At 40.6% G+C, this 13,675-nt stretch overlaps 1 protein-coding gene across 2 annotated transcripts in view; it reads left to right on the forward strand.

Moving 5' to 3' along the window:
* Positions 1-13,675, forward strand: part of PRDM2 (PR/SET domain 2) — a 60,661-nt gene that overhangs the window by 19,936 nt on the left and 27,050 nt on the right. Inside the window, exons 5-6 of one of the 2 annotated variants that reach the window (XM_082328914.1) lie at positions 1,948-2,100; positions 8,862-8,988. In XM_082328914.1, coding sequence (XP_082185040.1) covers positions 1,948-2,100; positions 8,862-8,988 — 280 coding nt within the window. Of the gene's footprint in view, positions 1-1,947; positions 2,101-8,861; positions 8,989-9,518; positions 9,576-13,675 lie in introns of those variants that run through there. The other variant, XM_082328915.1, reaches the window with a different exon arrangement.

The raw sequence follows: 13,675 nt of genomic DNA on the forward strand, positions 1-13,675 counted from the left end.
TAGAGACTTGAACGTATTTTCATTTTCTGTCGGAGAAAAGCCACAAATAGGAAAATGATAGCAAGTGACTGAAAATCGAGGGAAATGCCGTCTGCCGATCTAGGATGACTGGCACAACTGGGCTGAATACTCTTGATCATGGTTTACAGGAATCACTTAAAGTGGCAGTGTTACACAGAGGGGTTGGAGCTATTTCCTTTCTCACAGTGCATAAGGCCTTTAAACAAAATTCTCTAGATTAGAAGCTTTAACTGAAAAGTAATAAAGTATTTTGTTTTGTGCAAAAAACATAATCTAGTATAAAAAAATAATAAAGTAATATATAAAAAAAGCAATAAACTATTATGTTTTGCCATGTATTCCATGTCTGCTAACTCTTCCACAGCATTGTTTGGCTCCTTTCTTCCATTTTAACAAAAAGGATTGCATTTACGGTCTTGCTCTGTGAAGCTGTTTACGTTTTCATATTACAAGGGCTGGGTGTGCTGATGAACATTCTTTCAAAAGTCAGCTGATGAAATCCATGCTGGAATAGTTTAAGTAAGGGAGATGTTTTCTTTGCTTGGAAAGGAACGAAGATGAATTTGTTATATTTATTGAAACTTTACCTTTATTGATAAAATTCTATTTTATTAAATCAACAGTATATCAACACAAAAGAAATCAAATTTGTTAAAAGGTTCTTGTTTTAAGCTGTTGTAGAAATGTACTTGAAATTGAAAATGTAAAACAATTGGAAAAGACTTAAAATTGCTTGTAAAAAGTTAAGTATCAGAAACAATGAAAACCTACAACATTGTATAACAGAATAGGAAGGCGACAGTGAAATAGGAATTGAGTTTATTCCTTATCTGTAGTGGTGCTAAGTGACTGTTGCAGGGGGTGATGAGCTAGGGAGGCTGGGTTTTGAAAAGAGCTCTTCCAGGCAGAGGCTGATATTTATAGACTTGACCGAAAGGAAAAAAGCAAATAATAAGATGTAATGGAATTGCACATATTTTTCCTTTTTTGTTTTTCTAAGAATCTGTGAGCTGCCCAATACTTCTGAGACATTGCGTACCTGTTAGTATGCCTGGGTTCTGAGACAAGGTAATGGAAGAGTGGTAGTTCCAGTTGCCACACAGTGGCATGTTCTTCGGTTTGGAAAAAAAATGTATAGCTTCCACTGATAGCTCTTCTTATAGGCATCTAATTTGGATTATAATAACAAAAGTGGGAGATGCATAACATGTCTTGAAAGAGAAGCAGAGTTGCCTGTCAACAGAAAATACTGAAGATGCCAGTAACCTTGCCGCTGTCTTGAAATGTGAAACAGGAGTAGGTGTTAAAAATTTTTCCCCAAGAACGGAAACCAAAGAATTTACACAGCATCTTGGAACATGCAGAAGTTTATTGACATGGTCAATTTTTTAAGGTGATTGCAAGATTTCTGAAAGGTTAAGATTTTCTTTAATACCCTGAAAGAAGATTAAATATAAACTATGCTTTCCCTTTTCATTCCAAATAAAGCAAATGCTTCTAACTTACTATAGAGTTACTTTTCCCAATTCATCAGATAGTAAAAATAAAGCTCTATTGCCTTTATATCTTAAAATCAGTCATTTTACTAAGCGCAAAATCTAGAGAATCGTTTCAGGCTTGCCAAACTGAAAAGAAAGCATAAAATGTTTTAAGTGTTTTGGCTTTTGAGCCCAAAACCTTCAGAGAAGGGCTTGCAGGCCAAAAGTTATTTTTTTCCAATTGGACCAGTTCTGCTAAAAAGATTGCAGAAGACCAGCAACGCTCCCCCCCGGTACAACCCCTACCTCTGCTCACATCCTTTGTGTTGTCTCTCTCCTTAGATGATGATTACTACTTTGTGTAACTTTAACACATGTAGTGTTTTAGCGTATGTACGTGTCGGTGTTAACAGTTCTCCATTTACTTAATGCCATTTTTGTCTCATAGGTGTACTACCCAAACTTGGGTTGGATGTGTGTTGACGCAACTGATCCAAAGAAAGGGAACTGGCTACGATATATAAACTGGGCACGCTCAGGAAAGGAGCAGAATCTGTTTCCCCTGGAGATCAACAGGACCATATACTACAAAAGTTTAAAGGTATCAATGTCTGATGAGTCGTTACTGCTGTTACCTGTTATTATTACTGCCTTTTATTCCCCTTTATTCAAATCTTATTTTTTTTACTATTTGTATTAATCAGATTTTGAAACATTTTATGAAATATAATTAAAATATTGCAAATGCTGCATTTCATTGGTCTAAATTCTTCTGTGCCAATACAGTTGACATTAAGATCTACTGTTAAAATATAGGATGTGTATGAACACTGTCTCTATCTTGTTGGTGAATTATTTGCTGTAGCACCAAATTTGATACAAACTAGAATGAAAAACTATAGCAGATTACATAAAGTAAATGTTTTTCTATTTCTGTAGATACTGAGACGCTTTCTACTGAGGATTTTTTGCAGAAATAGGTTACTTTTATGGTCTTTGCATTGTATAGCAAAGATTGGTGTCAAGATACTTTTATAGGAAGCTTCATGAAACAAATTTTCCTGGTTTTATACCCTTCCAGTTTTATTCAGGGAGTGGGGGGCAGGAAAAAGAGTGTAATTTCTGGGGCGTTGTATCTCCCAAACCAAGAAAAAAAATGGTTTAACTCTAAGTAGTGGTAGAGTATGTTAGTGTTAGAATATCATGGCTATAAAGTATTATTTGAATCCCTGATCAAGAACCTACTACCAGTGAGTATATATAGCTCACTTTGTTATTTAAAATGCTTTTGTGGGTTTTGGGCATACGCAGCCTTGCTGTTAGGCTGTTGCTGTTTCTCACATTTCTCGGTAAGGCTGACAACATGTATAAGTAACCAGTTCACTTAATAAAGGAGTGAGTTGATACCATGCAGTTTTGAAGTTTATAGGGCAGTATAGCAATATGTAAAACTGTTTATATTTTAGTTCACTCAAACTAGATTGAAAAAAACCCCAAACCTTCTAAACATTTTCTGAACTTTCTAATAGCTTTGAGATAGCATTCAAGTAGAGGTTCGCTGTTGCCAGCCGGATTATTGACTTCTCCTCAGTGTTTATTCACTGAGGGCAGGCTCCCAATGTGAATCTGTAGCCAGCTTAGTTTTCTCTAGACACTTCATCTTGGGTTGCCTCTGCCTTTGCCCGTAGTCGCACTAGTTCATTAACGTAAGTGTGCTTCTGGAGTCGCTCTGACATTTTAAATTCCTCTCTCACTCAATCTTTTCTGCGAAGATTTTAGTCCTGATAAAGACAGGCGTTCACATATTTCACATTTGTTTTCTGATGGATAATGTTGCACTTTGGAAAATGATTGTACCGCTGAAGGAGGCTGAGCACTGCTGACAGAATAACAAATACCTTGCCTCAGCATCTGAAATATCCTTTTGTTGCTTTGACTGTCTTCTCCTGCGACTTGATGAATTTTATCCCAGTAGGTCTTGCCAACAAGGTCATAACTGCCAAGCAGCTCTTTCTGAAGACATTACAGCAGCTGATAAGGATCGGTTTTATTGGTTTCAAAACCTGTCTGGGATTTGTTGCAGTGTGAGACTTTGAGTTTGGGATGCGAGGTTCTTCAAAGAGCCATCTTCAGCAGGGTTTATTTGCCCCTGCAGCAGCTGCTTAGATACATGTGCTGTGCCTTTCCCTGTGTGCTGTGGGATTGTTTATTAGCTTCAGTTCAGTGTTAGCAGTACCAGTCCCAGGCAAGCTTCGGGAAATTCCTGGGCTACATCAAAAGAAGCATGGTCAGCAGGGCGAGGGAGGGGATTCTGCCCCTCTGCTCCGCTTTGGGGAGACCCCCCTGGAGCCCTGCGTCCAGCTCTGGGGTCCTCAGTACGAGAAGGACATGGCCCTGTTGGAAAGGGTCCAGAGGAGGCCACAAAAATGATCAGAGGGACGGAGCACCTCTGCTCTGAGGACAGGCTGAGGGAGCTGGGGTTGTTCAGCCTGGAGAAGAGAAGGCTGCAGGGAGACCTTATTGCGGCCTTTCAATACTTAAAGGGGACTTGTAAGAAAGATGGGGACAGGCTTTTTAGTAGGGCCAACAGGGATAGGACAAGGGATGATGGGTTTAAACTAAAAGAGGGCAGATTCAGACTAGATCCAGGGAAGACATTTTTTACAAGGAGGGCAGTGAAACACTGGACCGGATTGCCCAGTCCGGTAAATGCCCCATCCTTGGAAACATTCAAGGCCAGGCTGGATGGGGCTCTGAGCCACCCGATCGGGTTGGAGATGTCCCTGCCCATTGCAGGGGGGATGGACTGCGTGGCCTTCAAAGGTCCCTTCCATCCCAAAGCATTCTGTGATTCTATGATTCTATGAAATTCATGTCGGTGTCTGCACTGTGTGCTAGTTGCAGGGAGCGTCACATCAGAAACGGCGTTACCTCCAGGCTGCCTCTGCACGAAGGCTTGCTGCTGTGCCTCTGAGAGGCCAGCGTAGGAGCAGGAGCTCTGAGTAGTTTTGGGCTTGGGTGTCGCACAAAGCAGGGCGCCGGGACCTGAGCTGGTATAGAAGCACTGAGTTGTTTCTGCCCTGTAGACTTAGTTCCAGGAACGCAGTGCGGACATGCTCAAACTAGTTCTGCATGAGCTGGGTTGGGATGACTTGGATTAGTAATCCCAGCTTCATGCTGCTCAGGAGTAACCAAACTGTTTCCAGGACCAAGTTAGTCAAAGAAGCATTGCAGCCGTGGTTCAGCGGTGCGCTCCTGCTGTTCCTTGATTGTCACTCCGTCTGTGACACAGGTAGCTTGGCAGGTAATTTAAGAGGTGGCTGTAGAAATGTCTTGAGTTGCTACACTGTGCAAAACTAGGTTATAATGTAAAGTTTAACTTAACTCCATATTGGGGGGAAAAAAGCTCACAAATCTGTAATAATGAATGTTTGTTAAAAGCACATACATGGTCCAGTTATTTTTTGAACCATCTATTTCAGTATATTTTATTGAAAATAAATAGAGAAGTGATATGTAAGGAAAATTCTGATCTTGCTAATCTGTGATGATTTTTGAAGGGAAAGTTTGACATGAAATTGGACAGTTTTCACTATCATTAAATATTCAGCATTCAGTCAGCATACTGATAAATCAGATCAAGATTTAGAAAGTCGCATTGTGTGTTTTTGAATAGAACAAGCGGACTGTTGTTGCAGTTTAATATGAATATTTTAAATCCAATGTTCTATTTAATTTCTTGTCTATTCCGAGAATATGAAAACCAAAGGAAGACATTAAGAAAGCTTGTTTCATCTAGTGTTTTGTAAACTTATTTTTCATTATTTAAAGTGACAAATTTATAGTAACCAGGCTTTTTAAGTAAAGTTAGCGTGAAGAAATTGGAAGTTAAGCTGCAAGTGACTGACGGCATGGGTAGGAGAAGTATAATGTAGAGGAGGAGGTTTCGAATGTGTGGTCTCAAGGGCAAGTTACTACATTAAAGCATTTAAATATTTTCTGTTGTATCAGTTTTTACTATCCTGTACCTTAGAAACCACAGGGAAAGTTCATACCTTGGAAGACGATTGTGCTGTTTTCTGCTTACTTTACAAAATACAGTTGCTTATATGTCTGCTTTTTATTTAAAGGTTTTTGACTCGCCTTCTGTATCAGAGATGATGATGTTCTTATAGGGTCCATATCAGTCTTAGATTCACATCACACCTTACTGACAACTGAGACAAAAGAAAGCATGTAATAAATAACATCTTAAGCGTCCTTCTCTTTCTGCCTATAATGTGCTGTGGTGTGTACACTGCCATTTCAGAACTGTTGTAAATTTACCGGCCCAGGTATGTACACATGGTTCCTTCCTGATCTTTATCATAATTCATAAATTTAGGGGAATTCCAGTTGGTGATGAATAAACAGCACAGTTTTTATTTACACCCAAAAGAGAATTAGAGTGGCTTGTATGTCACTTTGTTCTGCCTTACGTTGAAGCATTTAAAATGTTGTCATAGCTATCTGTTTTCTCTCAAGGTTTTCTTCAGCTTTTTGTGGGTTTCTCATTTGTAAGTTAAACAGGCTGATTTCCAAGCTTCTTTGCTAAGATAAGCAAAGTCCAAATTTGCTTGGTGTAAAAGAACCTCAAAACTGCACAGAGCTTTGACTTTCCTGTTCTCTGCTGTAAATGAATAGTAACAGGGTAGAACTTTTAAGTGAGCACAAGCAAATATTTTTCTCTTCCATCTCCTCTTCATCTTTACTGAAGGACTGAGGATATTTGTAGGCTGCTTTGCATATGCTTTCCCCAAGATGCATCTATGAGGGTTGTGATATTTCGATGAAACAGCTTAAACTCATTATGGGGTTTCAGAAGTTCTTCCTGCCTCTCCTAATGAAATGAGCTAGTCGAATAGTGTTGTTCTGCACATAGCACAGGACTTTGTAATTCTTGAAGAAGTAAAATTGCAGTGAAAATTGAGTTTCAAAAGGTCTTCTAAATAAGCTTGGCTGTGAAGCTGTCCTTGATTAAGGTGAAATTAATTTGTTTATGGAAGAATGTTTTGTCAAACAGGTTTATAGTAACTCAAGAACCTCCCTGTTACATAGGAACGCACGGTAACATAAGGTTATCCAGAATGAAAAATGCACACAAGTACTAATGCCACAAACTGTCCACCATGGCTACATTTGAGGAGATAAGGTCGCATCTGGGTGCAAAAGCACAGTATCACAGTAAAATGCAGTGTTGGTGGTGAAATATATATATATACACTGTAATAAGGTCAGACAGGCAAATGCCTATCTCGGTCTGTACAAGACGCATTGCAGTGTCATTTCATTGTATTTTTCGTTCATTCATTTTCATTGCCATTGCATTGTCAGTTCATTGTACCTGTACAATTTAGACCATTTGTGCTAGAATGTCTTAGGCTATAACTTGTTAGGATATTACTCTTGAAAATAACAAATTTTGAAATGACTTTAAACCTTTTGAACAGAAAATATTTGGATTAAGGAATGCTGAATGTTGCAGTTAAAACATAAGGTACCAAATGAGCCTTTCCAAAATTCATACCTTTTTTAACCAAGCTATCCCAACCTGACACTACTACACAAACAATCTGTAGGTAACTGTTTGAAGGAGGTTGATTTTTAGAGTTGTTGTTGGGGGGTGCCATCAGTAGGAGATGGCCGCGTGTCCTCTAGTGTCAGAGTAGCGGCAGAAGTGGCGCTTGGTCAGCGTAGTCCTTTTCTCGCTCGTATTGCTAGTGAGGGAGCTGGTTTAATTGCTTGGTTTTGAAGCTGTTGCTGCATCTCATTTTAGAAGTACAAGGTTAGAGGGCTTAATTTAGATCCTAGCGTAGTTACACCAAAACTAAATTCATCAAGTCGAATGTTGGTTCCAGCCGTGCGGTTAACAAATGGCATGGTCATTATCATCCTGTGTCTGCCTTGCCTAAAATTTTTGCCAGCTCCTTTCTCTGAGTTTGTATGTTGTTTAGATGAGAAGTTGTTTGCATCAGACAACTCTTCTTCATTCCTTGCTGCTAAACAGCTGCAAAATGGGACCATGCAAATAAGTTTACCACTGTTTATCCTATCAGGCCTCCAGAACTGTTAAGGAAGCCAAACCGTAGGGCTTTGCTTATATTATAACTTAAACACTTAACATAGTTGTTGGGATCTTGCATCTCTTGTTGCTCCAGTGTCGGGGGGTATAAACCACCCTTATCGAGTGCTGTGAGACCTTCTAAAAAAAAAAAAAAAGTGTTTTAGAAGAAACAAATATTACTATTGTTCTCGATACAAAAATTCCCTTTGGCTTCAGACTTGAAATAATGGTCTAAGGATACCCTTTGCTCTAACGTAATGACTCTGAAAATAGTATCTTATCTCCACAAGCCCAATGTTCATTAAGCCCTGGAAAGAGAGGGATTGTAGTTGAGGTAAAGGAAGGCATTTTAGTTGATTTTTCTTGGGTTTGGACAGAATGCTTCAGGAAATGGAGAGATAATGATGAAGATTTAAAAAACAGGTACAAATACATCTTTAGTCTGCAAACTTGTGGTCTTAGTGGTTTGACTCTGATAATGTTTTAAGGAGCACGTGAAATAATCAGAGAAACTAGGATTGATTGGTTTGGTGATGGTGCTGGGAATGAGTAGTAATTGCAGTGATGCCTGCTTGGCTAATTGGGTCCTTCCTGGGCATTTTTTTGATTGGATTAAAAAAAAAAAAAAAATTGGAATGCCAAACAAATCTTTCATTATTGTCTGTTAAACCTGTAGTTATCATCTGTTTTCCTCTGTATTCCCTTTAACTCACCGCGGCAGTCTTCTCCTGTATCTTTAGCGTTTGTTCCAAATTCCAACTTTAGTGGATGACTGAACAGTTTTACTCGTTATTTGATGCTCTGTGCCAGGTAGGTGTGTTTGGCTCGAGCAGCGCCCTGAGGAGAATTAAAGGGTAAATAGCAATAGTGATGAACGCCGGGGATATCGTTGCCGTGAGTGCAGTCTGCATGGATTTAAATCGATGTCGCGATTGGAGACAAATCAAAATGTTCCAGCTGGAAGTTTCAAAGCCTCATGATTGTGTATCGCTGTGTCATTAATTAATAATACTGGCGGGAACGGCCCCGTTGCTGCGGGGTTTGCGTTGGGCGGGGGGGGGGGGGGAGCTCGGCGCTGCACACGCTGCGCGCCCTCCGGCCGGCAGGGGGCGCTGGCGGCGGCGCCCTTCGCGCGCGGGGCGCCGCGGGCTGCGCGAGGCACCGCCGTCGGCGCCAGCGCCGCCGCTCCCCGCCCCGCGGCCCGCCGCCAACAAGCCGCCGCCTGATTGGCGCCGCGCCTCTCTCTTCTCTCCCGGCAGCCAATCGCGCCCGGCGAGGAGCTGTTGGTGTGGTACAATGGGGAGGACGACCCGGAGATAGCCGCCGCTATTGAGGAAGAGCGAGCCAGCGCCCGGAGCCGGCGGCACTCCCCGAAAGCCAAGAAAGGTAGGGCCCTCCCCGCCCGCCGCGCCGCGGCCCCCGGCCCTCCCTGCCCTGCCGCGCCGCGCCCGCGCCCCGCCGCCGCCGGCCATGGCGGCGGGGGAGAGGGGGGCGACCCGCAAACTTTTGCCGGGTGGGCGGCGGCGGCGGCCGCCGTGACCTTCCCCCGCCGCCGCCTCCCGAGCCGGAGGGAGGGCGGGAGGGCCGGCCGGGGGGGGCGGCGAGGCGGGACGTGGAAGTTGCGGTCTCTCCCGGCCCGGCTGGAAAAGTTGGCCGGGGCGGCGTGCGAGGCGCTGCTCTGTTTTCGACAACCGGGCGCTACGCGGGGAGGGAAAATGTCTCCGTCCGGCGCTGGGCAGCGCCGCGGCGGCCGGGGGCTCTGCGGGGCCCCGGCAGCACGGGAATGCCCTTTGCGCAACGGCAGGCGAGGCTGGGCCGGCCCTCCTGAAACTGTAAACTTTTTGGGTGGGTGGGGTGGCTGCTAAAATTATTTGCAGGCAGTGTTAACAAGCGAAGTGTCGCCGCGGAATGGGTTTCTGGTGCGCGCGAGGGTTATTTTTTTGCTTCAGTCGAGCGCTGGCGCAAACGGAAAAGTAAGGCTTTGTTATTTTCGATGGTTTTTAATTTCTTGTTATTTTGGGGGTCCTGGTGATCTTGTTGCTTATGAAATTTTGCAGGCAGCGTGAACGACTACATCTGGCTGACTTTGGCAGAGGAGGAAGGATGGGAGAAGGATTTCGGGGGGGGGTGGGTATACACATGGGGGGTACATGCGTTAGTCTTCATGTAAATACGTCTGTCAAAGCAGGCATCCATTATTTTTTCCATGATTAATTCTGTAGCAATATTTTTTTTAGTGTGCATGTGTCTCCACGCATGGCCTTATATAACTGACATTTTGACTACCGTTTTAGGCCAAAATCGCAATAGAAGCTATCGCTTACGGGGAGTAAATATAAAAAGGAAGTATTTACAGTTGTAGCACAAAGGTATTGATTCCTCTTGTAGCTGAAAATGTATATTTTGGAATTCTCTGAATGTTAGAAGTGAACTACAGAAGGAAAGGAGATAATATTTTAAGTGGCATCATTGTAAATTTTTTTTAACTTAAAATTTAGGGCCTGGTCTCACTTGTAGTGCAGTTGACTGTGGAACTTACATTGGGAACAAACTCAAATATTTAGGAGAACAGTCATTATATAAGGTTTTTTTTTTATTTTAGAGATTGAGGAGGGGGCTGGGAGAAAGAAGTGGTGCAACACAATTGGTTATTCTTTTGAACAGTAATTTGTAGGTTAAGCTAATACAAACTGAAACTCAAGCACTGATTTTTGTTTTGCTGCCTGTAATGGAAAGCATATTTAGCACGTATATAAATAACGCTTGGTAAATTAGAGGCTGTATTATGCTTTTTCCTAAATGTGCATTATCTTAGCAAATAGAGTTTGTGTGCCTGTGATTTACCTGAAAGGCTAGAAAAACAACTTGAAAGAATTTGATTACATTGTAAATCAGAAAAGCCAGACAGAATAATTTCTAAGGTAATTTTTCATGGCATAGAAGTTTTATTTGCATTTGTGAAGTTATAGATAAAAATATCGGTAAACTAATTTGGTGGTACCTAGGTTTTGGTTTTGTGCTAGTTTGTAGGTTTAAAGTTTTAACTGTTTTGGGTTTTACAGATTTCAGACTGTCATAATTAAGAACAATTGGTCTTTTCCCCCATTTTATAAACATAAGCTCCTTACCAAGGCTCACAAAGATAAAAAAACAACCAACCAACCAACCAAAAACCAAACAACAAAAAACCACAATGTAGATGAAGCATTTGAGAATAACCAAGAATAATTTATCTGTAGAATTATAGTCTTGTATCATGAAGCAGAAAGACCAAATTTGTAGTATTTAGTTGTTTTGAATTGTTATGATTAAAGTTTCAGCATCCATGCTGTAAAAGATAAGGCAATTCATAGTATGTGCTTTATTCTTTTCTAATACATGCATATTTTGAAATGGTATCGCTCTATTTTTAGTAGGTTCCATTGGAATTATTTTTACGCCTCTACATTTACTCTCAGTTATTTTAGTATTTGTAGTAACATCTGCTAATATTTGCAATTCACAGCAATTTTCTTATAAGAAGCATAATATTTTTCTTTTGATTTGGTAGCAGTAGCTGCAGTTAGGATTCCAAAATGGTTTCTACTGGTATCGCTTCTTTTGCAGGTTCAGCTATATCTCTTGGATATGGAAGTTTCTTAGCCCTGGGGTTGAGGTTTTATGGGAAAATAAAGGAAATTGTGATGAGCAGGATTAAAAAGTAATTTTTTTTTTTTTTTTAAATAGTTCTAACTATATGATAAAAGAGGAGTGGGAGGAGAAAGATGTTGTGACTTAACCTTATGCATGTGAAAGATTGGGAGTCAGTAATCTTTAGATTAGATACCAATTTAAGAAACTTGGTAGAGAGTAGCTCCTCTGGAGGGTTGTGAAATTTGAATTTATTAGCTACCTAAACAGATCAGTTAATTCTTTTTTGATAAACTTTATTTTGGCCCGTGTTGCAGGTTGTTGTCTTACACATTGAGGAGAAAATAGAACTAAGTAAGAACTGCCAAGTTTAAACAACTGTGAATGAGTGTGTCCTTCAGAAACACATTTTCCAGAAAAGTAAACTGACAGTTTAATACCTTAGAAATGACTAGACAAGACATTATTTGAGAAGTGTATTATAATTTAGTTATTCAAAACATGCAGTTATTAAATAGCTCATAATTATTCTGTATTCAGTAAAACAAATATCCTTTTGAATTTTTAATGCATCTTAGGCCTTGTCCTTGGACAGTTAAGATATCTGTCATTTGACAAATAGTCTTGTTTCTGCAATTTATTTAATGAACTCTGATTATATGAGAAAAGGTGACCATTTCACAGGTATTAAAAACGTGATGTGTTTTTCCTAATCAATCAAGGCTTTCGTTATTGTAAAGCTTTTCATATTGCAGTAGGAATACTCTTTATTTCTGAATAAATCCTCACAGGCTGTCAAGTCCGACTGTCTTACCATAAGAGGTAGGCCTTACTAAATTTGTAAAGTTGAGATGGCATTTAAGAATCGGCAGCTGACCAAGTCTAGGGTAGACACAAAGTACAGATTGAGCTGTTTTCCTTGACCTTGATCTGACCTTTGTTTGCAAGTGATTACTGACACAAGGTTCATAATCTCCTTTAGAGCATATTTAGGATGGCACCTGGCATTCTCCTCTACGTACCAGTCTTCTCTAACGTGTTTGCGGAAGGTGGGATCTTGGTTATGCCTCAGTCGCGTTTCTCAAAGCTCGCCTGCTCTTTACTTGCGCAACTTCTGCAGCCGTTCAATGTCTCGCACGTTTTTGTTCCTGTAGTCTGCATTCAAAATACTTTACATCTCCCAGGTGTTGATGTTCAGTAGTTACTGCCTGGCTTGGTCCTAGGTTTTCATAGCTGGAGTAAGTCCTTTACATCTTTTTTCTAGCATGCACAACAGTTGAGGAGTCGTTGCGGAACAGAGGCAGTTCTTACTAATTTATTTTTATGCATTGAAACGTTGCATGTTGTTGCTAAGGTGATGAGTGCGTTTGAGATTTAGAAAGAAATTTAGTAGGATAAAAGGATATTGGGGGGGCAGAATACAACCCCAAAGAAAGAAAACAACTTGGTGAACTTGGGTACCTCCGAAGATTTTTATCAGAGCCAACCTCTGTTATCTTTGACATGATTACTACATGGTTAAGAGCCAGCAGCTGCCGCTGCGTGGCCAATGACTAGCAGAAAAACAATCCAGCACATTTTTTCCTGCTTTTGCATTTTCTGAAATTTCCATTTATTTGTTAAGCGTTTATCATCTGCTTCTCCCAAGTTGTAGTTAATACGCTTCTGTCCTGCCTGCCAGGCTTGTAGGAAAATTTGTTCAAATCAAATGCATTAGCACAAGATTTTTCATGAACTCCCTTTCTAAGGAAAAAAAGAGAACAGCCTGGCTTTCACTTTACAGTTGAATTCATGTGTCTGTTAGAGGAGTAGCATGGACATTTTTTTTTCCTCTCGTGGCATTTCTTTCTTTATATATGGCAGTAGTAACATATAGTAGTAGTAAGCAGTAATACCGAAGATGAGTGTTTCCTTCAAGAACAACACTTTTGGAGTCTCTGGCTTCAGACCCAGTCTTCCTTTCAAAAGTAACTTTTCACTAACTATATAAAAGTATTTAAAAAAAAAAAAAAAAGATAGTCATACATAAAAATATCCAGTGGTTTTATCAGGCTATAATCTGCTTTAAGGTGCTAAGTAGGCTCCAAAGTGTAACTGAATAATGCTAAAATAATCTAGGCAGTCTCTGTCATGGATTATGTGGCAGATCAAAAGTCTGTTCTCAGAGGAAGGAAGGTGCTGATGTTACGCAGGATAAAAGTTTGCTCTGCTACATGCTTGTGAATAATACCTTCTAAAAAGACCTTTTTTAGAGGGGGAAAGAGGGCAATGTTTTACTTCTCCAGTACTTATTTATATCTCTATGGTAGTGGTTCCATGCTGTGCTGCTCAGTTGTATTTATGTCTTAGCTGTGTTCCACTTAGCACTTCATCTAGGCGACAAACCCCAGTGGCATAATTCGTACTAGTGACTGGAATGAATACTGCACGTGCCTCTTTCATA

This window comes from Platalea leucorodia (assembly GCF_965183815.1).
Source record: "Platalea leucorodia genome assembly, chromosome: 17".
In the NCBI taxonomy this organism is placed as follows: domain Eukaryota; kingdom Metazoa; phylum Chordata; class Aves; order Pelecaniformes; family Threskiornithidae; genus Platalea; species Platalea leucorodia.